This window comes from Mirounga leonina, unplaced genomic scaffold (assembly GCF_011800145.1).
Source record: "Mirounga leonina isolate KUSES-001 unplaced genomic scaffold, KU_Mleo_1.0 Mir_53, whole genome shotgun sequence".
Classification (NCBI taxonomy): domain Eukaryota; kingdom Metazoa; phylum Chordata; class Mammalia; order Carnivora; family Phocidae; genus Mirounga; species Mirounga leonina.
In genome coordinates, this window is record NW_023270807.1 from 2,409,341 (window position 1) to 2,434,342 (window position 25,002).

Sequence of the window (25,002 nt, forward strand, 5' to 3'; positions counted from 1 at the left end):
CTGCATGAAGAGGAGTCGGGCTGCTGGGTGAAGAACAGGCTCTCAGGTACCACTCATCTGCCCAAGCAGCCCCTTTGCATTATAACCCGGGCCTTCCGGTGACAATGCCGTCCCTAAGCCATAAGCGCAGTTGGACTGGCTGAGCGGGGGAGGGGCCCTTCGAGGTATCACTGCGCACGCGCCACCTGCTCCGCGGGGGAAGCCAAGGGATTACAGGGACCAGCTCAAACGGTGCCCTCTTCCTCCGTGGTCACAGCTGAGATCTTGTCATGACAGTTGCTGCCAGGTCCGTACTCGCCTCCTCTCTGACCCCAGTGGCACGCGATGCCCAGCACTTTGCAGAGAGTTTATGGGTATTTACACCAGCACGCAAGCCCATCATCACAGCTCCGCCGTGTGAATCAACATAGCATGAAAGGGCTCTCCTCTTGCCCCAGTCCTCCAACGTGAGGTTGGTTTTAAGATTTAGAACAGACATGATTGAGCTGTGGTGACAATGGGAGGTCTGGAGGAAATGTCTCCCAAGGAGGAGGGGACCAGTGTCTCCTCAAGAGTGGGGTTGACCAAGCGATGGTAGGAGAGTTTGTCTTCTGTGCCCCAGTTATGAACCATTCTTCTTCCACCTCTAGGGGGTGTTTTTTTTAGGGGGGTGTTGTCTGTGTCATGGCAACTTTGAAGAAAGCTGTAGAAAACTTCTCTCTGGGAAAATGAACACTGAAGACAAAAGTTTATTTACAATTTAGGAGATCCTCAGATCCCCTTGAAGCCTATCCATGACCTTACAAAATAATTCACACCGACATGTAAATGACTAACAGGGTTCTGTATTTCCATCTTTTTTTTTTTTTTTTAAGATTTTATTTATTTATCTGACAGAGAGAGACACAGTGAGAGAGGGAACACAAGCAGGGGAGTGGGAGAGGGAGACCAGACTCTCCACTGAGCAGGGAGCCCGATGCGGGGCTCGATCTCAGGACCCTGGGATCATGACCTGAGCCAAAGGCAGACACTTAATGACTGAGCCACCCAGGCTTAGCCATCCCTGCATTTCCATCTTAATGGGGAATAAAACCCTTAAGCTAAAGGAACTGTTCTTACTAGGGGAACTACTCCATCAGTGGGCTGAGACCCTTTCTAAAGGGAATGGGAAAGCATCTCCTAACTTCTGAATCTTCCCATATCCCTGCTGTACCTACATATAAAACTGGGTTTGGAGGTGGGGAAGCAAAAGAGGCAACAGGGGCTGTTTCTAGGCTAATTTGAAATCAAAAGGCCACCTGAGACTTGACGCAGTGGGGCTTGTTGGGACCACAGTACCAGATCCTCCTCGTCAGCCCAGAGCATCTGATCTCGTTAATGGGCCAATAAAAATTAGGGGGACAAAGGCCAAGCCCTGGCAGCTCAAATGAATCTCCTCACCAAGAGGGAGCAATCTCGTAAAGAGTTGTAACTGAGCAAACGGAGGACTCATTGCGTTTCATTAACTTTAATAGTGCTCGTTATGTTGGCTTCCAAGGGCTGTGGGATAGAGGAGAGAAAGCCAGACTCATCATCAGCACTTGGGAGTGGGCTGGCTCTCGTGGGCACCCCTGAGGCGAGCTGGAAGTGGCTGGTCTTGCTACCCCCACGGGCTCCCCAGCCCAGCATGACATCCTGGCTACATAGGCAAGAAGCCCAGGCCTCAAGGACTAATTCTTTCCTGCCAGGGTGGAAAAAGACAGGGACAAAGAGCTTGGGGCAAACCATCTCCAAGCTGGGCAGGCCACCTGGCTCTGGGCACCCACATAGAAGCCCTTCCCGGGACATCCAAAGTCTGGCTCCGATGCTCACCAAGCCCCCACAACAGGATCCTGCCAGCCCAGAGCCTGGCCCCGGGGCCATTGTCAATGCCGGTCATGTCCCTGACCTCCTTCTTCTCTATCCCAGACATGTACACTGCCAGAAAAACGGAAAACAAACAAACAGGGCCAGCAGAAAACACATCACCAAACAAACCCGCCTCACATTGTCCTCTGCGGTCGGCCAGGGCCTGGAGCCCGAGGCCACTGGCCTGGAAAAGCCCAAACAGCTCCCTAAGTGCAGCCCCTGAGCAGAGCCTCCTCCCACAGCAGGGTCTGCGTTGCCTCCTCCCCGGCTGCTTCCTTCTCTTTTCCTTCTCCATCTTTCTTTTCCTTCTATCCATTCTTTCCCTCCCTCTTGCTTTTTTTGCGTGTCTCCCCACCGCCCCCCCCCACCGCCTTCTCTCTGTTCTTTCTGCATCCATGATGAAATAAACTCTCTAAACATTGAAGAAATCCTGCAGAGTACATAAAGCCCAGAGTATATAAAACCAATGCATGACGTGAGCCAGCCACACTGTCGCCTTGCTTTAAAGTCATCTATCAGGGGTTCCAGACCCACGCACAACCCCTTAACATCACGTGGAAACCCGCTCTTCATTGTCTGGCCCACCTTTCAGATCTTAGTACTTGTCTCAAGTTGAGCTACATTATTAGTCCCCTGGAGACCCTTCCCCCTCCAAGTCCTTGCTCACCTCATTTCCACCACCGGGAAAGCCCTGGCCCTCTTCATGCAACTCCACATATGGGAATTCGATGTATTCTTTGAGGTCATCTTTAAACCCTCCCCTCTGGGGCGTCCCCCAGCTTCCAGCTGGAATTAATCTGTTTTCTTTGTGCCCTCATTACAATTTTATGTTGACACCTTTGTGTTTGGGCATTTACCATGTTCTGCCTTATATTCTAATTATTTAGATGCAAATTTCTCTCTACTACCTAATTATGAACTTGAAAGCAGAATTTATGTCATCTTTGAGTTCCCATCTCCTTTAAGTTCCTGGCACATAGTAAGTGCACAAAGAATGTCAAACTCATTAAAAATCGAATCCACGGTTATAAGAAGCACACATACAATTAATTCCACATCTTGACTTCACCATTTGCAAATTTGTTTGAGGCGCTGGGTTCCTTGAGTAGGCTCCCCAAGGTCCGATTTCAGGCGTTTGCCAAGGGCTGGAGGATGGTATGTTAGATGGCGGCACCTACTGGCTAAGGGTGGCATTACAGCTTGGGTCCGCCACAGAGGAGCAACCCAATTTCTCAATCAATCGCAACAGGATTGGACCAGGGCGTGGAGGGGAGGGTGAGGCAGAAGAGGACTAGAATGAGTTCCTCTCGCTCCTCAGGAGCTTTAGGCTGATCATGGGGAGGAGCATTCCTGAGTCCGGGCCAAGGCTTGCTCTCCACCAGCGCACTGCAGCCTCCCGCAGACTGATAATTTTGCAGGACCAGAGTGAGCCAGACACAGCCTGGCTGTGATGCCCCCTTAGCTTTGCCAACCCAGCTTGACATGATGCCTGGGACAGCTCTCCACCTAAGACAGAGGAAGAGAGGTGGCATGAAGAGCCTCTTGCCGAACAAGGGAGGCAAACTTCTGTACGGATATTGACACTCCTCATAAGCACACAGCTGGCAAACATTCTGACCCCTTCCTTGCTGCAAGTTTTCAGCTTCTCCTAACAGGATTCTCAGTCCTGTGGGAGCCCTTCTCAGAAAATACAATAGAAGCTATTGGAGAACTGAGTTTTTAAAATAGCCATTCATTTTATGAATTGGTTCATGAATACCTTGAACTTTGCCCCAGTGCCTCCCCCCATCCTTTCTTTGATCCGAGGTACCCAGAGGAATTACACCCTGTCTCTGTCTCTGCAACTTTTCCTCTGGGGAGGGAACCCAGGGGGGATTTGGGGGAGGAGAGCCACAGGGAAACAGGTCAGGAGGAGCAAAGCTGAGCCTGCTCTCAGCGAAGTTAGGAGGTTCTTCAGGAGCGTCCCTCAGCCCCTCCTCAGCCACACCTTTGTTAAGGTTTCAACTGATAATTAAAGATTTAACCAGCAAAGGCTTAATCTTGCTACCCTGTCTCACAGGGATATTTGTATTTAGGACCCAAGGAACACAAGGTATAGCTCAAAGGAGTGATCCTCTTATGATGGGATTTTAAGCATTGGTGGGAAGGATCTTTGATGGAGCAGTTGAAGGAGGATGAGGGACCTGCCTCCTGAGCCTGCTTCCCCCAGATAGAAGCTGCCTGTGGACTTGGCCCCATCCACCTTGGCCCCTGGCCTTTGGGGAGATCCTGAGCTCTGGCTTGCGAGGTTCCAGTTCTGCATATCTTCCAGAATCTGAGAGTCTCTAGCCAGAGTCACCTCCTAGGCCCCTTGTATCTCTGTGGTTTTTCTTCAGCTTGGAGTCTCCACACTGCTCCTCCATTTAACCCTCTGCTGCTACCAGTCCTTTCAAGAACCGGAAGCATTCTCAGGCTGGCGGAAGGCAGAGAGACAGGTCAAGAGATGTTCCTTGGGATTCCCTTGAATCTCCTTGCGATTCCCATGAGCTCACTATTCCTTCATTCTTTCATTCATTCAACAAACATTCACTGAGCTCAACTATGTGCTCGGGGCTGGGGATACAGTGGTGACCAATGGGTCTCGAAGGTTTGGAAGACCAGTGAAGGGAAACAGACCATTATGGTATAGCATGGCCAGGGCCATCACAAGGACCACTGAGCTCCAGGCCTGCAACAAGGCACATTTAAGCTGGATCTTAAAGGGTAGCTGTGGTTTTCCAGCTGGCAAGAACATGGCATATGCCAGGCATGGTGTGGTCTGGGTACAGTGATGGCGAGATCAGAAGACAAACATGTCATTGGAGAGAAAGGTCCAAGACTGGCACAGAGGGCCATGTATGCCATACTAGGAGTCTGGAACTTACCCCTGTCAGGCAATGGTCCACAGGAGACACAGCGAATGTCAGAATGGAGGCAGTGGCTATGGGGGTTGACAGGAGGGATGGATTTGAGGGAGGTTTCACAGGATCTAGTGGTCTAGAGATGGGAAGAAAAAAAGAGTCCTTCTGGTCCTAGAGAAATCCAGCTGGGGCTGCTGAGTGGGTTATGGGGCCATTAACCCCAAGATGGAGGCCACAGGAAGAGGACAGTTCAGGGGAGAGTGTTGAGAGGAACTGTGAGTTTGGTTGGGTGTCGATTCAGCTTGAGGTCTTGAAAAATGCCATTGGAAAGAGCTATAAGTAGGCAGAAATATAGAACTAGACAGAAAAGAGAGGAAGAAGCTAGAGAAAGAGATCTGAACATTGGACATATAGCATAAAAGCTAGAAGAAAAGCAGGGGTTAGGGATGTAGATCTGGGAGTCTTCAGCACATTGGTGGTAGCTGGAGCCATAGGGCCCCACAGTGTGGAGCAAACTCTCTACCTACTTTGTGCTGGGATTTCCATGAGACTTATCAGCAGTAACCCTCCAACAACCTGCAAGGTCAGAATTTCATCCTTCTCATTTGCTGGATGAGGAAGTTGAAGCTCAGAGATGTGAAGAAACTTGGTCAAACTCACCCACTGATGGGCTGGGCTTTGAACTTAGAACTGTCTGACCACAAAGCCAATATTCTTTTTACCACCCTTGCTGTCCTGGGTGAGAGTCCCTAGGGAGGTCACATAATGTGAGAGCTGAGAAAATCCAAGCTAGAAACACTTAAGAGGCCAGTGGAAGGAGGGCAGTTAGCAGGGGATCTGGGAAAAGAAAGGGATCCAAGAAGGGGGAGAAAAATGTTCAGAGGCTTCTGATGACGCAGAGAGGTCAGGCTAGATAAGGACTGGCAGGCAGCCCGACAGGGAGACAGGGAAGTCACTGGAGCCCCAGCAGATGTGTGTCAGAGGGGCCCCAGGCCAGACTGCACTAGGGTGAGGGGTTAAGGGAAGCAGCAAAGTGGAAATAGAGAGCAGGCATGCTCCTCCTAGAAGTTCAGGAGCCTGAAAGGACAGAGGCAGCGGGGTCTGGGGAAGTTTGTAGGGTGCTGCAGGTTATCCTCCATTTGTAGGAGAAGGAGCTGAGGTGAGGGATTCAGGAGGGGGAGGGGATAACTGACAGCCCCAGCTCCCTATAGGGCCAAGACAAGATGGGATCCTTGCCCATGTATGCAGGATTGGCCTTGGCCAAAAGGAGGGACCCCTCTCTCAGCAGTAGAGGGAGAGGGGGTTGGGGGATAGGAGGTTCTTGCCAGATGGCTTCTGGCTTCTCCATGATATAGGAGTTGAGGGTACTACTGGGAGAAGTCAGGGGGCTGAGGCTGGCAGAGGGGAAACCAAAGTGTGGAAGAGCAGCTGTGTAGAAAGGGACAGGGCACAAACTCAGGGCTGTTTGGAGACTTGCCTTGTGATGTGGAGGGGTCTGGAACCACGCATTGGTGTCAATGCCAATTGGCAGGATGGGTATTTTCGTTTCATCCATGGAAGCAGCCAGCGAGCAGGTGGGAAGGAAGCAGGTGGCAAAGTGACTCAGGTGTGGGGGTGGGCAGGGAGGAAGGGCTGGGAGGACCCTGGGACGAGGGGCCAAGGAGACCACCCAAGTGGCCAGAGGAGAGACTGGAACAGGTATGGGCAGCTTGGACTGGGCTATCCCCCCTCCCCACCCAGGTCTTGGCAGGGCTGCCAGTAGACGTCTCTTGTAAAGGCAAGACTAAGGGCCTTGGAGCAAGTTAGTCCTAGAATCCCAGGGCCAGAACAGACTTCTGCGGAGAGCATTACTTCCAATCCTCTGCCTGTATGGCCAAATGGCTCCGGAGCCATCCCAGACAGGTGGGACACAAGGACCGAATAGGGTCTACGTGTCCGCTGAGCTGGTATGATTCCCCCCTCCCTCCTTTCTTCCATTTCTTTGGTGGTGGTTGTTCTGAGCATTCTCTTTTTTCTCCGTCAGTCACTGATTAGTGTTTCTATTTCTATCTTGTCCATTGATTTCTTTCTAAGTGTCATCAAGATTCACCTAAAATCCCTCCTCATCCATGAAGTCTTCTTGGATGATCAACTTCTGTTTGCTGACTTTCCGGGGCACTTTCACCCAGATTGCTTGATGTTGCATTTGCATATGCATAGTCGGTTTTGCATATACAGATCTTGTCTTCCTGGTGAGATTCCAGCCCTCGGGGGGATTTGCCTTCTGATGCGGAGGGGTCTGTAACCATACGCACTAATGTTGATACATCTCTTGGAGTAGGGAATCACATTTTCTATTTCTTTTGTAGGCCCTAGAGGGCCTAGGATGGCATGTATTGCGGAGAAGTTATGTGGTTAAGTACCATATTCCACCTGATGGAAGGATTCATGACTGATCAAATCATCAGGAAGAGGAAGAGCGAAAACCGGAAGAGGTAGGACTGGCAGCTCTGAGGGTACAGGCTTAGGAGCACTGATCCAAAAGTCAGAAGTCAGGGGAGACATGGATTCTGCTTCTAGCTTTGCCTCTTAAATTTGTGTGACCTTGAGCAAGTCATGTGACCTCTCATTAGACAAATGTGATGCCTAAAGACCCCCTTTTTATTTTTTTTTAAGATTTTATTTATTTATTTGACAGAGAGAGACACAGTGAGAGAGGGAACACAAGCAGGGGGAGTGGGAGAGGGAGAAGCAGGCTTCCTGCCGAGCAGGGAGCCCGATGCAGGGCTCGATCCCAGGACCCTGGGACCATGACCTGAGCCGAAGGCAGAGGTTTAACGACTGAGCCACCCAGGCGCCCCTAAAGACCCCCTTTTAAAAAAGATTTCTTTATTTACTTGAGAGAGAGAGGGAGAGAGAGAGTCTTAAGCAGACTGCACTGAGTGCAGAGCGGGACACGGGGCTTGATCTCACAACCCTGAGGTCACCACCCTGAGATCAAACCAAGAGTTGGATGCTTAACCGAATGCATCACCCAGGAGACCCGATGGCTAAAGCCTTTTGAAGTTGTACTCCTACATGATCCTCCAGAGCAAGATGACTGCCCTATTCCCTCTTATATGTGAAGGGGCTGGTCTGTGACCCTCAGCCTGCCCCAGATGATTAAACTCGAACAGTGGCCAGAATGTTAGGTCTCTGTGGATTCAGAGGAGGCAGCATAGAGAATGGAGGAGGCACCCAAGCTTCAGAGTCAAGTCTGGGCCCAAGTCCTGGCTTTGTCCTTTCTTAGTCGGTCATCTGGGCAGTTTGACCTACTTGAGCCTTAGTTTTCTCATCAACAAAATGGGTATAACAGTTCTTGCCTGACAGGCTTGCAGTGGATTGCCTGTTACAGTGCCTGGCACATATAGAAAGTACTCAGTAAATGGTAGCTATGAGCTCTAATTTGTCTTAGTGTCTGGGTCTTCTTCATGCAGGGTAGGAGGTACAAGACGGTAGAGAAAGAGGGATTCTGGAGCTGCCCCACCTGGCAGGTGAGTGTCCTTCTACTCTCCAACTTGAAAGTGCTGCGGATGAGTGCAGTGTGTTGGGATGCATGGCATTTCTGGAAACGTCTCAGTAAGAACGTGTGACGGGGGTGCCTGGGTGGCTCAGTCGGTTAAGCGTCTGCCTTGGCTTCAGGTCATGATCCTGGGGACCTGGGATCGAGCTCCACGTGGGGCTCCCTGCTCAGCAAGGAGTCTGCTTCTCCCTCTCCCTCTACCCTTTCCCCCGCTCTTGTTCTCTCTCTCTCTCTCAAATAAATAAATCAAATAAAATACAATAAAAAAAAAGAACATGTGACAGACGGAACCTATTGGGGGTGGTGAGAACTGAACCAAGCCGGTTGTACTCACACCCAGTAGCATTAAACCCTGGCCCAGGACAAGACTGCTTCTTCCCAGGTACTACTATACGTTTACTATTAAAAACCATTGCCATTGTTCCTTCTGAGTAGTCAGAAGAACAGCAGTAGCCGCTGCCTACCGAATGCCTACTATGTGCCAAGGGGGTTTCCATTCATCATTTCATTTAATTAACGCCGTAACATTTCGAGGTGGGTGTTTTTATTCCCTTTGTGGGAAGAGAAAACTGAAGCTCACTGAGATTGAATAAGTTACCTGAAGTCACATAGCTAGAAAGTTAACAGAGCTGAGATTTGCCCTTTTTCTTTTTTCTTTTTTTTAAAGATTTTATTTATTTATTTGAGACAGAGAGAATGAGAGACAGAGAGCACATGAGAGGGGGGAGGGTCAGAGGGAGAAGCAGGCTCCCTGCCGAGCAGGGAGCCCGATGCGGGACTCGATCCCGGGACTCCAGGATCATGACCTGAGCCGAAGGCAGTCGCTTAACCAACTGAGCCACCCAGGCGCCCTGCCCTTTTTCTTGAGAGAGAGAGAGAGAGAGAACGAGAGCAGGGTGGGGGGCAGAGGAAGAGGGAGAGGGAGAATCTTAAGCAGGCTCCACGCCCAGCACAGAGCCCAACACGGGGCTTGATCTCACAACCCTGAGATGGTGACCTGAGCCAAAATCAGAGTCAGATGCTTAACTGACTAAGGACCCAGGTGCCCCAACAGAGCTGAGATTTGAATCACACGGTTTCTTTTACTCTTGAGCCCATGTAGTTAAGCAGTGATGCATGCCCACCTTTGAGGTAGTGTGACCGTGATGTAGATAAGGAAGCTGAGGCTCAGAGAAGTGAAATAACTTAGCAGAAACAGGTAGATGGCTGGAAAATGGGAGAGCCCGACATTGTCCTTGGGATGGTCTAATTCTGACGTGTACATGTTCTCCATTAGACTAGACTCCTTGTCAAGGAAGGTCACTGGACCCATTTTACAGATGGGGAAGCTGAGGAGCCCAGAGAAAAAGCAAAGGCTCATGGAAGGAGACTTGGCAGGGGAGGGGAAGTCTCTGAGTGTGATGGGGCCCTGGCAGAGGTATTCCCTAAGCAGGATCAGGCTAGGTCCCCAGCGCAGTTCTCTCCCTAGACATTTGCAGGGCAGATTAGAAGGAAATGACTGTCAGAAGCAGAAGTGAAGGCAGAAAGCCCGAGAGAGTGTGGGAGGCCCAGAGAACCCCATGACACTTTGCTCCTGCTGGTGAGGGTATGGCATATGCTACTGCTTTTGTAATACCACTTGCAAGTGCCATCTCATGATTTCTTCCTTGTCACCTTCCCGTGTCACTACCCAGCTGTGAGTCCCTGCGGAAGTGGACAGGGCCGAGGGCCATGGGACCAGCCTCCCCAGTTCACAGTGCCCAGTGATAGAAGCCTTGCTTCTGCTCCTGCAGAATTGTCTGCAGGGCCAGGGGTGGGCTGGGACCAGACTGGATGGTGGGGAGCAGAGCAGGGATCTGCCTCTTCTGCCCAGATGTGGAGGAAGCTCACCCAATCCTGGAGGAGAGGAGAAAAAGCTGGCAAAATGAGGGGAAAAAAGGAAACTAGAGTAAAAGACACTGAGCCTCCCAGAGACTTAGCAGCTAAGGTGGGGCAATGGCCACGCTCAGGGGACCAGGAAATCACACTGAACTAGAGACAAGGTTTGAGGTGACCTATTAATCTGCCCCTACAGAATCCTTCATGCCCACCTCCCCTGTGGTTTAGAGGGTGAGCCAGAGCCCTCCTCCCTAGGGACCCAGAGAAGCTCACGCGAGCGTCCAAAGCAAGGCACAATGCAATCTCCCTTCCCTGCCCTGGGGAGGAGGGCTTCTCAGCTCTCTCCCTGTGTCCCCATGTAGATCAGGCACCATCTGGCAACCTCCAATTCTCCTTCTTCTTCTCCTTCTCCTTCTCCTTCTCCTTCTCCTTCTCCTTCTCCTTCTTCTTCTTCTTCTTCTTCTTCTTCTTCTTCTTCTTCTTCTTCTTCTTCTTCTTCTAACTACTCTCTTGTTTGGGGCAGAAAGGATGGCAAGTTTGCACTTGTCCCCCAGCCCTATACATAATTGGTGGCAGCAGGCAAAGCAGCTTCAAGGGGAGGGGTTTGCCAATGGAATGAAGGAGGGAGGGAGTCCCAGAGTGACAGAGCTGGGAAGGACCTGGGAGATCACTTGACCCAAACTTTTGTGGCCTCCACACCATTCCTGTGATCTGTGTGCTTCCATCCCTACCATCATCTCTCATGCCAAGCAGGAGTTCTCAAGACCTCCTCCCCTAGGCTTCCTAAGGGCACTGTCTCCTGCCTCCTTTCCATCAAGGAGCTCATCCACCCTCTTGTTTTCTAGATAACACTGAGGCTCATTGAGATGTGATTTGCCCAAAGGCAATCTTCATCCCAGGATAGAGCCAGGACAAAACCCCAAATGCTTGAGACTCTTTCTGTCCTCCTACTCTTCTATTCAATCCCTAGGGAAGGAAGGGCTCAATTCTTCTCCCTGGGGGCTCAGGAGACCTCTGACATATCACACCTGTCACCTAGCAGATGTGGGCTGCCAGTGTCAAGGTTGTCTGAGAACAGAGTTATTTTCAGGATGATTCTGGTCATTTCCCTTCCTCCCGGGTATCCTGAGGGCTTTGTGAGGTTAGCCTGGGTTCCACTTGCCTCTTCCCTGAAAAAAATTGGTTCTGAAGCGTAAGTAACTGCCTGGAACCTGGCATGGTCTCAGGCTGACTGAGCCCCACACTCCAAGAAAGCCCTCACCGCCTTTTCAAGGGGTCTTTCCCTAGGATGAAAGGAGAGAAGACGCTGAACTCTAAATCGACCCAGGAGGCAGTGTCCATGGTTCAGAGACACTGCTCTTTGTATACTTTTTGCCCTTATTTTTTGCAAATATCATTTATCTTTCCTCTGCTGCCAGCAGTTGGAGATAAGAAGAGCTCAGAATGGACTGGTTGGGACCACATCTTGAAGCTGTGAGGGCAGGAGAAGCGTGCTGTGCAGATCTTTGTGTCTGTATTTACACGCATAGGCATATTCCTATGGGTTAGCTTTTGCCCCTGTGCTGAGTGCTTGAGAGTGTTTTATATGTGAGCCCACCTCTATATGGGTAGGGTGACTCAGTGGGCTACCTCCAAGGCCTTAACTGCAAGGGAGCCTACCTGGAGCTGGCAGTTTGATATGGGGGAAGGCTACCTTCTTCTTGGTCCTCAATTAAAGTGGACTCAGCACTAAGAAGGAGCACTGAGACGGGGGGGGGGGGGGGGGGGGGGGGGGGGGCGGGGGAGGTAAGAGTTGGCAGGGCGCCCTTCGGCCCGAAGTCGGAGCCCCTCTCGGTTTTTCGAGGTCCCATGTGGCCGTGTCTCGCGTGTCGGGCTGTGTCGGGCGGGCGTGCCGGAGTGCCCGTGCGATCCCGTCCGCCCCAGCCTCCCCGACACCCCGAGCTCTCTTTGTCTCCTCGTGGAGGTGTGCGTGCAAACCTGCGTTGCACGGCCCTCATCTCGTGCGAGCGCCGGGGCGCACCCTAGCTCCCCCACTCTTCCCGCCGGGAGAGAGAAGGAGCCGGAGCCCGGTGCTGTTTGGTCTGGAGCCGAGCGGGGCTTGCATTGATCCATTGATTGTGCGCGGTCTGCGCCTGACCTCCCTGCTCCCGGGGAAGCCGTCTCCATGGAGACCGGGCCCGCTCCCCCAGCGCCGGATTGTAAATTCCTGCAGGCAGCGGCCCGGCAGCCTGGGGAGGGGGCCGCCGCGCCCGGGCGCGCAGGGGGAGCGGCCGCCGCGCCGAGGCCCCCTTTGAAAGAAAAAAGGGCACGAAAAAGGAGGTGGTGGAGGAGGAGGGGGAGGAGGAAGAAAACGAAAAGGAGCGAGGAGAGGAGGAGAAAGAGGAGGAGGAGGAGAAAGGCGAAGAAAAAGAGACGGAGCCTGAGAGACGGAGAAGGAGCAGGAGAGGAAGAAAGAGAGGCAGAAAGGGCGTGTTTCTGGCGCTGCGTTTCCCCTCCCCTTTCTCAGGTCCCTCGCTCGGGCTCGGCGCGCTCGCCCGCGGCAGCTCTCTCCGGGCGAAGCTGGGAATTGGGTGGGATTGTACGGAGCGGCCCCGCCGCCGCCGCCGCTAGCAGAGCCGGGCTCCGAGAGGGCGGGGGTTCCCCTCCGTCATTGGCGCCGGGCGCCCCCAGCCTCGTCGCGCTCTCCGCCTCGCTCTCCCCGGCGTCGGGCCGGGAGAAGCCGGCAGCATCGCGAGCCTCCCGCCGAGGGCGCCGCGGTCCGCGCCCCGCGCCCGCAGCCCCCGGCCCGGCCCGGGCGGGGCGCCCCCTCCCCTCCCCCCTCCGGCGCGCGGGGCCCCGGCCGGCCTCCGCCGTCCCGGGGCTGCGAGACCGGCCCCGGCCGCCCGGCCGCCGGTGGCTCCAGCCATGGGCTCGGGGCGCGTGCCCGGGCTCTGCCTGCTCGTCCTGCTGGTCCACGCCCGCGCCGCCCAGCACAGCAAAGCCGCGCAAGGTAAGGAAGGAGGGGCGCACGGCGGCGGGGACTGCGGGGGCCCGAGGGCGGGGGGGGCGCGATTTCCGAGGGGCAGGGCAGGTGCTGGGAAGCGTGCCGCTGTCAGAACCCAGCACCGTGCACCCGCACTCCGGCCGGGGGACCTGACCTCACTCTGGGCGCTGCGTCCCGGGCAAAAGGCTGGAGGAGCCAGGAGCGACACGGAGGAGTGAGAAGTTTGGGGGGCCCTAGGCAGAAGTCGCCACGCACCTCAGAATTCTGCCCGACTTCGTTGCCACCCCAGCATCTTCGAAAGACTTCTTGTCCTCCAAAAGTACGAGAGAGGATCTTCTCTTCTCTCAGACATTGCCAGAAACTTAAGCTGTGGCCTGGAGAGACGGAGAGAATGAAACTTTTCAGCCACGCCATGTATTTCTTCCCCTCACCCCCAACCCTCATGCAAAGTCAGACAAAATTTCCAAGTTGTTGTCTTATCAGTAGAAAAATGTTAAAGAAAAATAGGATCTTTTCTGGAAAGACCAGCTCGTCTCTCACTGGATGGTAGGGGGCTGAAGAAGAGAAGAAAATTTCTGACTGGCTCCCAGCAAGAATGTCGCTTTCTGCCTCTTTGGGGGGAAATCTCTTTCGTCTTGCATGGCTTTCATTTCTTATCATAATATTTATTTATTAAGGCCTCGGGTTTCCAATTCCATTTAAATCCAGGTCAGAATTGCATTAAAATAACAAAGTAAAATTCCAGGCTGGGGAGCTCTGACAGATCCCTCTAGGAATTAAAGGGAGAGAGACAGGGAGGCCCTCCGGCCCCCATCCCTGACCCCAGGCTCATTGCTTGGCCAGTCCCAAGGCTTTGCTGGCAGAAACCAGGCTGGTGGGCTACAGTTCTCTTGGGGACAGCCTCCCCTCCCCCTTGACCTCTTGCTGCACCCTTCCCCCCATCATGTCCTCACCCAGGAAGAGATTTATATGGACAAAAAGAAAATTCCTCCTAGCAAGGCTTTGCCGAGGAGGATATGATTCTGCCTATTGTCCCAGGGGCTCCTGAAGCCAAGCTGGGGTGTGGAAGTGGCTGAGCCAGAAGGGAAAGTTGAACTTGGGAGTTGGGGAAGCCTGAGTCTCTGGCAGTCAGGTTGCCGTGTCCTGGAGCCTGAGCGCCTGGCTCTTAAGCTGCTTTTGTGTGCTGGATGGGCTCCCACTCTGGTAAAAGGGAGGTGCTATATCAACGCCAGTCTCTTCTCCCAAACGCTGCCTCTTCAACTACCTCCTTCTTCCTCCAACCTGTCCTTTAGCAGAGCCCAAGTACTGGAGATCCGCAGCTGTCACATACCAGACCCCACCCCCAGCCCCTTCCAACCCCAAACTGCCTCTTCTCCAGTCCTGGTTCCAGACAGCCCACTACCACTGCCACCCCCAGCCTGGGAGCAGCCCCTCTCCCACTGTGGATTTGCTTGTGTTTTCATAAACAAAGCTGGCTTTTGTAGTGTGTGCTGACTTACTCATAACATGGAATTAGCTAGGGAGTTTAGTCTGAAGGAAGGAACAGATTTCATTCAGTAATCTAGAGACAAGATAAGGGCCTCTTTCAAGTTGGAGCCAGTGTCTGTAGTGGCCTAGTGAGACTGGGGGGCTGGGGGCAAAAGGGGGAGCAAACAGTATATTCAGGGGATTCCCAGGGCTGATGGAGACTCCTAGAAGGGACAGGTGCCAGGGGGGGATCAGCTCATCCTTCAGGGATGGAAGGATTCAAAATCCGTCCAAGGTGTTCTGGGGCTCCCTCTTTCATCAGACACCCTGCCGCGTGCTGTTGGGGGGGTGCCGCTAGATTGGAGGCCCCCTGCCCTCAAGGAACTTACATCCTCATAGTTTTGTTCACTACTTATATTCAGGCCACTGTCACTCGCTCTGACTGGGCCGCAGTTAGCTGTGCTTCTTCCTTCCTTCTGATCCCTGAGTCTAGCCTGGCATGGACTCGAAGCCTGTCATTTCAGCTACCTTTGACGCTGCTGTTCAGGAACTGTATCAACCTGGTCTGCCGAGATTGCCTAACGACAGGTCTGTTGGGCTAGAGGGATGTCTCTGGACCCAAATCTGCAGGCCAATGCCCTGGGAAGGACAAGCACTGAACCGGGCAGGGCAGCCTTACCCCTAGATGGAGTGCTGTGGCCATCCCTCGCTCCCAGACATATCTCCTGGGTATCACCAGGGCCAGCAGGTGTGTCTTCAATGCCACGTGCTTATAATCGAAGCTCTAGTGGGTCTCTTTAAACTGCAAAGACTCTTGGCAAATATCTTGCGCAGTTACTATACCTCTGGGTATAGCGGGTGTGTGTGTGTATAGTACAGTTACCATACTTCTTCAGTGCCTTTTCTCCAGAAATTCCATCCCCCCCACTCCCCCACCCCCCCCACCCCCAGCCCAAGAACCAAAGTGGAAAGGAATAGGGAGGCGGGGAAGGACAAGGAAGGGAGCCCTGAGTGTGCAGGTGAGTGTGCGTGTGTGTGTGTGAGAGAGAAAGAAAAAGAGAGAGGTTCCCCGCCATCACCCACAGGAGATATAGCTGGGTGTCTGTGTCTCTTGTGACTCGGTTATTAAGCCTGGATACGAACATTTTCGTGTCTTTGAGAACTGTGTGTGGATGAGTGCATGGGTAAGCTCGTGTGACTGGGAGTGAGTGAGCATGAGGGTACGTGGTTTTGAGTGTTTTTCAAGTGCCTGACTGTGTATTTTAAAGTAGACAGACTGGATAACCAAGATAATTGTTAACTTAAAAGCATTAATTTGCTTTGCTTTTTTTGGGGGGGGGTGCAGCAGTGGTTAAAAAGACCTAATCCTTGCTTAGGGTTCAGGTTACAGCTGAATTGGTCTCCTGGCCTCCGGGGGGGGAAAACTTGTCCCCAGGGCGGGCTCAGGGAGAGTCAGCCTGGCTGTTTAGTTTACCTGGTTGTTTTCTCTTCTCATTAGGGATAAAATGTTGATAAAGTCGTGTATTTAGAGTTTCCAAGTAACACCATCCCTGGGACTGAGAGCGTTCATCTGGTGGCAAACAGTGTCTCTCTGTCTCCGCGCGTCTCTCCGGGTCTCTGTCTGGGTGTATGTGTGTCTCTCTCTTTCTTTCCCCCACCCCTCTTCCTCTTTAATGTGGCTATTTCCTCTCCTCCCCGCTTCCCTGGGCTCCTGTGGCCAGCTCTTACAGTGAGGGGACTGTTCCTCCTAGCCCCTCCCTCCAAAATATGAAATGAAAACCATAACCATGTCAGCGGGTGAGGGTGGCCCCGTGGGCAGCCGGCTATTGCCTATGCCCCATCCAGGCCACACTGGAGAGAGAGAGAGAGTCAGTCCCCACTCTTGGAGCCCGATCTTCAATCAGTTGCTTCTAAGCCTGTCTCCACCCCCCCCACCCCCCGACCCCCCCACCCCCGCTCCATTTTTCCAGAAGGGTGGAGAAGGGGGATGGACTGCTTAGAAATTCCTCAGGAATCCCTTTGACCTCTCTTCTCTCAGTGACATGTCCCCTGGGGAGGTGGGGAAAGCCTGGGGCCGGGGGAGCACTTTTCCACTTCTTACCCCTCATCTCCTTGAGTCTCTACAGAGTGGAATGTGAGAGAGGGCAGCGGAAGACACCAAGGCCAGAATTACCACAGGCAGAGAAAGAAGAAAGTTATCAGCCAACCCCTAAATGAGATTGTTTTCTGAAACCTTCAGGAATCTGAGAGCATGAGAACCGGTTTGAGATGTGAGCGGCCGGGACCTGTTGTAAAAGGAGCCTGCCCTGGGTGTGAGTTTGGGAATGCGAGGTGTGCATTCACTGGGGCGTGCGAGCGTGCGTGTGCATGATTCAGGGTGTGTGTGTGTGTGTGTGTGTGTGTGTGTCCCCCTGTGCATGCGTGCGCAGTGCTCCGGTGAGAGGAAAAGGGAAGCGGGGCAATGTGCGTTTTGTTTTCATTGGAGAAGTCAAGAAGTGGAATGGCTTGGTCCAGTGCCTTGGATTGAGGGTGGGGGAAGGGAACGGGTAATTTCAGACCCTCTTGCGAAGATGGAGGTGGAGGAGCTTGCTGCCTGAACCCCCCCCAGTCCCTGCCCCAGCTCTGTTCCCCGCGTGTCAGGGTGTGGGCCTCCCTTGACGTCCCGTACCCCTAGCACATGACCACTTCCAAGAAAGAGTCCCTGTCAGGGCTGGAAACTGCAGAGCTGCTCTGAGGCTGGCAGTGCCCGCAAGAGGCCCAGGCCTGGGGACAGCTTCTTCAGGCTCAGTTGTAAGACGCAGTCTGGAAACAGAGGGACGCCTGGGCCTTGGCGGGGAGAAGTGATGCAACGGCTAACTCAGGGATGTCTGCGGGGTAGAGGAGACAGGCACCTGGGCGAAGAGGGGACACAGGCCCTCCCCCCCATTGGCCCCTGTGTCACCAGACTGGCCACTTTCCTCCCATGCCCCCATACTGCCACTCCAAATGGCATGTGGTGGCGTGGTTGGTGCCAGTGGGTTGGTAGACGCGGAGCCTGAGTTTGGGGCCTTTGAGGAAATCATTGAAATTCCCTTCCTCACTTGTAAAATGGACTAGAGTATCAGGAGGGGCCCTCTCAGCTCTGAGATTCTGCACATCTCAACTAAATCCTTCCTGCTGGAAGGCAGAAAACACTATAGCAAGCCTTGGTCCTGCCCCCAGGCCTCTGTGGGCCTTCCCGCCTAACACTCAGGCCCTCTTCTTCCTGGGCCCTCCTCTACTACTCCCTGCCCGAGTCTGTCACTTGGCTACTCCTCCTTTCTTCCCCCACCCCAGTTTCCTGGGGCCCCAAGTACCCGATTGTTCTGCATCCTTAAGTAGAGTCTTTCCCCCTGGAAAGAGCCCCTACAAAACAAGTGTGTGTTTCTGTGCATGCATGTGTGTGTGAATGTGTGTGTATCCAGCAACTTTGGGTAAGGAAGCTGCGATGGTTGTGTTCTAGGAACTGAATACTATCTGGGCAGGGACCCGAGGCCCCAGTCCCTGGTCCTACATGGTATATTCTCAGCTCCAAGACTGGCCCTTTGTATTCTGCTCCAGCCGAAACATCTCCCCCTTTCAGACCAAGGTACTGTTTTGCAGTTGCTATTGGGTTTGGCCACAGAGGTGAAGAGGTGACACCTGAATAGGGCGCTGTGGCCCTCACTCTTACCTATGGTTTCACTGTGGCTGTACCCGTAGCCCTTCAGAGCTGTGGGGTTTGGATTTCGGAGCTCCAGGCCAGGGGCTGTCCACTTCTGGTCCCTGATGGCACCAAGCTGAGGAGAGACCTGGGCAGGAGCTGCTGGGCTGGAGGGAAGATCCAGAATAAGGAAAGAGATCTAAGGAATCCCTGGGTGAGGGTGGAGGGTTAGGGTATGCGGGCATGGAGTGGGGGGGGGATTCTGGAAGAAAGGGGGAGCTTAAAGGATAGACCCTGGGGAGCAAGTTTACAGAGAGGACGTTTTTACAAGTTTCTAATTATATTTATTTGGAGTTTTCCTCTGGCGGTTTGAAGCTGTTAACAGCAGGAACCTGTATCCCGGTGTTTGTTTTTGTTTCTAACCAGCTGCTTGGCCCAGCATAGTGAATCCGAGTTGGAGACACCTGCCCACCCCGTCCTCGCTGCAGCTCTGTCTGCACCCACCATGGCGCACTGCCCTCCTTCCCTGCCCGCCACTCAGCCTTGCCCTCCTTCCAGCCACCCCCATGCACAAAGCCTCAGAGCATCCGCATCCCTGCTCTGGCTCTCCGACCAGGAATATCCACCTGTCAGTTCCAGGCCATTCCATGGTTATGTATCCGTGCTGAGTTGGGGTCGGGGGAGGCACAACAATGACTAAGGCAGGAATTCCTCCCCCGGGGTGTTTCTGGATAGTGTGTAGTGAGCAAGCACTGGACTAGGAGTTAGAAGACCCGGGGTCTGGCTCTGCACAAACTGTTCGCACTTGCCCTCTCTGGGCTGGTTCCCCATCTACGTAGTGAGAGGGCCATTTGAGGCCCATGTGAAATAGCCTGGGTGAAAGCTCCGCACACGTAATTATGCACCATCTGACACCATCGTTGTTCATGCTGTCATTTTCTCCATCTGTGTAAAGAGATAAGATGGATAATCATGAAGCTGGAACCTGCCTTGGCCCACTGCCTGCCTCCCTGCCCCTCTCTCTCCAGCGTTTTGTTCTTTCCTCCCTACCCGAGGATCCCCTACCTACCCATCCTCTAAAGGCCTCTGACTCAGGGTTGGTTTCATCCACATTGAAAAGGAGAAAATTCTTGTCCATTTGGGGTACCTTCAAATGAGCAAGGAGCTGGTTTAGGGATAAGGTGGTAGGACTTAGAGAAACTCATCAAGGCCTCTTGATGGGTGACAAAGCTCTCAGGTTCAGCCCTGCTCCCCTCCGAGCTCTGAGCACCAACTGCTTTTCCTGGCTCTTCAGTCAAGCAGGCTCAGCTATATAAGAAAAAGGGTCCTTTTTCTGAAAAGAAGAAAGTGCTCTGTCTCCTCTCCTTGGGGTCTTCTGTGCAGTTTCCTGGACTCTGTCCAGGCCTTCCTTACCCCTGCCTATGCTTTGTCCAGGCCGAGGATGGGCCCAGGCTCCAGCTGAGGTCACAGAGTCTCAGCCTGGGATTCCAGGTTGGGAAGATAGCCTGAGAAGCCCAAGCTGGGATGCCAGGCTCAGCCAGTTACCCTAGTTGCCCTTTTCATCTAGAGGGAGAACACATGCACACATATACAGGTCAGGGTCTCATGGCCGAAGCCTGGGCTGGTTCTACTTTGGGTGTTACTTACATGTGGAAGGCAACATGGAGGAAAGGATAAGAGAACTGACCAGGAGCAGCAGTGGTGTGCTGGTCTCAGGTGGACCCTGGTGCCCCATCATCAAGTGCTACTTAGCACTGAGGCTGGGGAACATTTATTGGACAAGGATACTCCTAAGAGATGCCTGAGCAGCTCCAGATAATATCTGAAGACCCCGAGAGCCTATGGGTCCTGTAGGATTCCCTACAAATCCTACCCTGGATTCATTGTTCCCAGTCTCTTCTGGCCTCTGCATCACCAAATGGATCCATTTAAGTGGGTCTCTTACTTTCTCTGAGTTTCCTATCCCCCTACCCTTAACTTAAGACTAAGTTTTCTAGGATTGCCCTCCCCCTAGAACAACTGTGGGGTCACAGGAAAATAAAAAGTTTTTCCTTGTGGTAACATAGAACTGGGAAGATGACACAAATATGGACCTCATCTATTCACCCACCAACCCATCCATCCACCCGTCCGTCCATCCACCCATCTGAGTAAATGTTTTACGAATATTTACTAAGTGCCTTCAGTATATAGGTCTGTCTTGTTCACTGCTGGATGCCCAGCTCCTAGCACAGTGTTTGGCATGTTGCAAATGCTTAGTAACTCTCTGTTGAATGGCTAAATGCATATGATCAGCTCCCAGCTGCCATGTGGATTTCAAAGATTCAGAAGCCATAGCCTCAGGGAGGCTTCTGGAGGAAGATACTGCACATGAACTAGAAGTTAAATAATGGTACAAAGCAGCACGTAAGAGGCATCATAAGACAGTGATTGGTCAGGCAATCAGACAGCCTGCACTCAGCCCAATCACCTGAGGCTAACCTGGCTTGGGCAGGAAGGATGTCACGGTCATGCAGGCCCATTAGGATACCAGGCAGGCTGCTTTGGACCTCCTCACTGGGCCCAGCAAATCGGCTGCTGTGAGTGATAGGGTAACTACTGTGGTAATGTAAAGGGGGGTGGGGTGGACTCTCCCTAGGGGTGTCTGCTTATCTGCAGCCTGCATTCTGCTCATTTCCATTTGTTGTTACTCCTGAGCTGGACCTGGGCAAAATTTTGAAGCAGATGGAAGTGTTTCCTTCAGGGTCCTCCTGCTTCCCTTTTGGGGTACTTCCCCATCCTCAGAAGGGAATCTTAGGACTGCCCATGGTCAAACAATCCACCCTTTCTGGTCCGGTCTGCCCTCTCACCCTCTAAACGCCACCCCCACATCCCACCCTCCCTCCCTACATTGAGCAGAGTTTGTGGAGCGCTCTGCTAGGTGCAGAAGCAAATCCAGCAGAAATGTCAGATGGCACTGGGAAAGCTGCTGCAGTTACAGACCCATGCATTCATGCCAGGGGAGGGTAAGGCAAGGAGGTCTGGACTCATCTGGGGTATCTCTGCAGCTGCCACTCTCCCCAAGTTCAGCTTTTGATCCAGCCCCGCACCTGGGGTGGGAGTAAAGGCACAAAAGGAGAGCCCTCACAAGGGATCGTGGAGGGCTGCTTTTTGGTTCCCAACTGGCCCGTCACCCACTTCACCCTCCTCTTTGGGCAGTTCCAAGCATGGGCAGAGAGAGCGGTGTCTCCCCAACATTCCCTGTACCATCACAAGCTCTCCTGGTGCTGCACTGGCCCTACACCAGGCCTGAAATGGGGCTTTGGTAAGAGGAAGGAGGAGCAGAAAGGGGGTTCAGAAACAATACCGGGGAGACAGTTGGAGAGAAGGAACAAAAATAGCAGACCTTTCTGAGCACTTACTATATGCCCGCACTGCAGTGCTAAGTACTTGACAAGTATTAACTCATTTGATGCACATGGCAGCCCCATGAGGAGGTGCTATTATTCTGAGACGCAGTTACAGAGGAGGGAACAGGTCAGTTCAGAAGCTGGCCCAGGACCACACAGACAGAGGTGGGGTTGGCATTTACACTGACACGGTATCACTCCAGAATCCCTTTTCTCAAACACTCTGTCATCTTGCTGCCCCCAGTGTCTTCCCAGCTCAGGCAAATGGTCTATTCATATTATCTGAGATGGTAAAGGAAGATAGACAGCAGCCCAGCCCAGCCTCACCCTAGAGATCCTGATGCAGCTGGTGTAGGAGAGTGCCTAGACAACCACATTTTTTAAAAGGCCCCCAGGGAATCCCAGTGTGCAACCAGGGTTGAGAACCACCGGTCTAGACCAATCCATGTCCAACTAGCGTCAACTTGTTTGTCAGGCCAGTAGTAAATACTTGCTCCCTGAGAGCTATGATGAGACTGTGCCTATGGGTATCGAAAGGATCCCTGCATGGACAAATCGTGGGTGGGCAGATGTGGTGGAAGGGGGCTCTGAAAGAATGAACTGGCAAAAGGAGGAGACACAGGATATAATGGGGGGCCCTATTTCAGAGCTTTGTTTTGTTTGTTTGTTTGTTTGTTTTTAGAGGGGGGAGGGGCAGAGGAAGAGGGAGAGAGAGAATCTCAAGCAGGCCCAGGGCTCGATCTCACGACCCTGAGATCACCTGAGCCGAAACCAAGAGTCAGGCGCCCAACCGACTGAGCCACCCAGGCACCCCTCAGAGCTCTGCTTTAGGCCTGAACTGCTTCAAAAGATTCCAGTCAAATGGTTGAAAGGTCCTGTCCTCAATGAGTGACTAGCCAAGTGAGGGAAGCTGAATATGCCACACAAGAGGGCTTGACAGCATTAGTAGAAGGACTCAGCAATGGCAGCAAGTGAGTGGAGGCAGGCTGAATCCCCTGGGACCAGGAACTCTTTAGGAATGGGGCTCAGCAGGAAGAGCTTTGGGGAAGACAATTTTGAACCAGATTGGGGTAGCCGGGAACAGTGTGGTTAGAGAAAAGAGAACTGCATCTCAAATGTGAAGAATGAGATGTATGTGAATGCTTGGACAAGGGCAGAATGCTTAGACGTTGTAGAGGGAGGAGCTGAGAGATCGAAGTCTTCCAGGGCAGAGACTCTTGGCTGGAGAGGGATAAGCACCGTGAGTAGGGCGATGAGGGAGTGGGTAGGATGGTGGGAAGAGCCCAGCTGCTGGAAGGGTCTACAGGCTCTGCCGGGAAGCCTGGGTTTGCTGCCATCAGCATCAGGGGCACTCTGGTCCTAGTGAGCACTGAACTGGAGGCAAAGCAAAGAACTGAGAGCCCAGATAGCCCAGTGCAGACTCCAGCAAATCACCCAATGATTCGGAGACAGGCATGTCCCTCTGAAATGGGCCTAGAGGAAGGGCTTCCCAGTGGGTTTCTAAATCGCCCGGCTGGCTGCAGGGGAAGAGATGGTGAGAGACAGAAGAGAGCTCAAAGCAGGATGGACAGAATGATCATTAGTCACTGGGATTGTCCAATGTCCCAGGCCAGCCTCGAAGACTCACAAGGGCATGTATAAATGTGGGGACAGAGAATAGGACTTGGATCTCTGGGTGCCTTATCTTTCTTCATGTGTTCAATCACACTTGAAATTTCCTCTTTCTTCTTCTGACGGTCAAATGCTGATCCAGTCTCCAAAACTCAACTTGAATCCCACTGCTCAGGAAGTTTTTTGGTCCACTCAGGCCTAGGCGTATCCCTTATTAACTCTGAGAGCAGTGTTCCAATAGAACTTCCTGTGGTATTGGAAGTGCTATCCATTGGTGGTGGCCATTAGCCACATATGGCCATTGAGCACTTGGCCTAGTGCAACTGAGCGACTGAATTTTAAGTTAATTTAAATAGCCATATGTGCTTCATGGCTACCATCATAGACAGCACAGTCCTAGAGCATTTGTTGTCTGAACCAGCTTCCGTACTATTTCCCAGATATTTTATTAGGAACTTTACACAGATTATCTTATCAACTGTTCACAGACTCTCATGAGGAGGTATTATCCCCATTTTAAAGAGGAAGAAATAAGAGAATCAGAAAATCTTCCCTAGAGAGGTAGAGCTGGATTTGAATCTGGGACTGACTGGTTTCAGAGCTTAGGCTCTTTTTATGAGAGTATATTTCTTCGTTGGACCTACTGATACTCCACACAGCTTCTTACTATCTACTCTCTACTACCCTTCTTGCCCTCCACTAGTCTTCATGCCCCCTTCTCTGTTCTTTCATTTGGGAATGAGTTCCCAGGGTGGGCCAGCAGGCAGAGACACCATGACCGCCGAGCCTGAGGGAGGTGGAGAGTAAGTGTGAGTTACAGCAGTTGGAATCACCGGGCGTGGCGGACGGCTGCAGAGGAGTCCAAGAGAGTTGGAAGGTAGAGCACAGAGCTGAGTGGAAGTCCAGAAGATTTGAGGCAGGATGTTTGGGGGCACTCTTCCAAATTTCAGTTCTCTTCTTTGCCCCAGGAAGCCTCAGTCCTGCCCCCAAAGTACTTCTTGAAATATGAAAGCAGAGGACAATTAACTGTTTCAAGCTAGGACTCCTGGGTATCGATAAATTGGAGTGATTACTGGTCCACTTGTTCATTCACATTCTGTAAAAATATATATCAAGCACCTTAAGGATTTGGATTCTGTAGCTTGGCGATAGGGCCTGAGAATCTGCATTTTAACCAAAGCCAGGCAACGCTATAGTCCACTTATTATTATTTTTTTTTACAGTCCACTGTCTTGATTGCAAATCCCATTTCTTTATTTGCAGGTGGCTACCTCTACACTTGGGTTCCCCAGTTCACAGCTAGAAGTAGTCTCTTCCTCCTCTGATCTTTTTCACAGAGATTCTCAAGCCTGGCTGCATGTTAGACTCCCCTGGGGAGCTTTCGAAAAATACTGCAGGCTCGTTGCCCGGGACCACTGGGGATGGCGCTGGGCATCTCCTAGGGGAGTTAACTCTGATGTTGTGTAGCCAGGGCTGAGGACCCTCTCACCTTATGTCTAATGTCTCTGTAGCGCTCAACCACACCCTGCCTCATGTTACTTACTTGTCTCTCCTTCTGGCTGGGCCAAGTTACCTTGGGGCTTCCACAGCCTTCAGCATAGTACCTTTCACAAATACACCCTGTAAAACATTTTCAACTGAATGCAACATGTTGCCATATTTTAGCTCTGCTTTAATGTGCACTGTAATGTTACCCCAGAAGTTAGAATCTTTTGCCCAAAGATGGTAAATGGTTTTCTTTGCTCTGT

General features: G+C 52.4%; 1 protein-coding gene and 1 long non-coding RNA gene across 3 annotated transcripts in view; one reads left to right on the top strand and one right to left on the bottom strand.

Annotated features, from left to right (window-relative positions):
* Positions 1-13,047: 13,047 nt before the first annotated feature.
* Positions 13,048-25,002, top strand: part of SCUBE3 (signal peptide, CUB domain and EGF like domain containing 3) — a 33,475-nt gene continuing 21,520 nt past the window's right edge. For both annotated transcript variants that reach the window (XM_034990476.1, XM_034990477.1), the window contains exon 1: positions 13,048-13,132. In XM_034990476.1, coding sequence (XP_034846367.1) covers positions 13,048-13,132 — 85 coding nt within the window. The remainder of the gene's footprint in view (positions 13,133-25,002) is intronic.
* Positions 13,179-25,002, bottom strand: part of LOC118000667 — a 41,785-nt gene continuing 29,961 nt past the window's right edge. Inside the window, exons 2-3 of the long non-coding RNA XR_004676521.1 lie at positions 18,285-18,421; positions 13,179-13,500 (exon numbers count right to left, since the gene is read on the bottom strand). This is a non-coding gene — a long non-coding RNA (uncharacterized LOC118000667). The remainder of the gene's footprint in view (positions 13,501-18,284; positions 18,422-25,002) is intronic.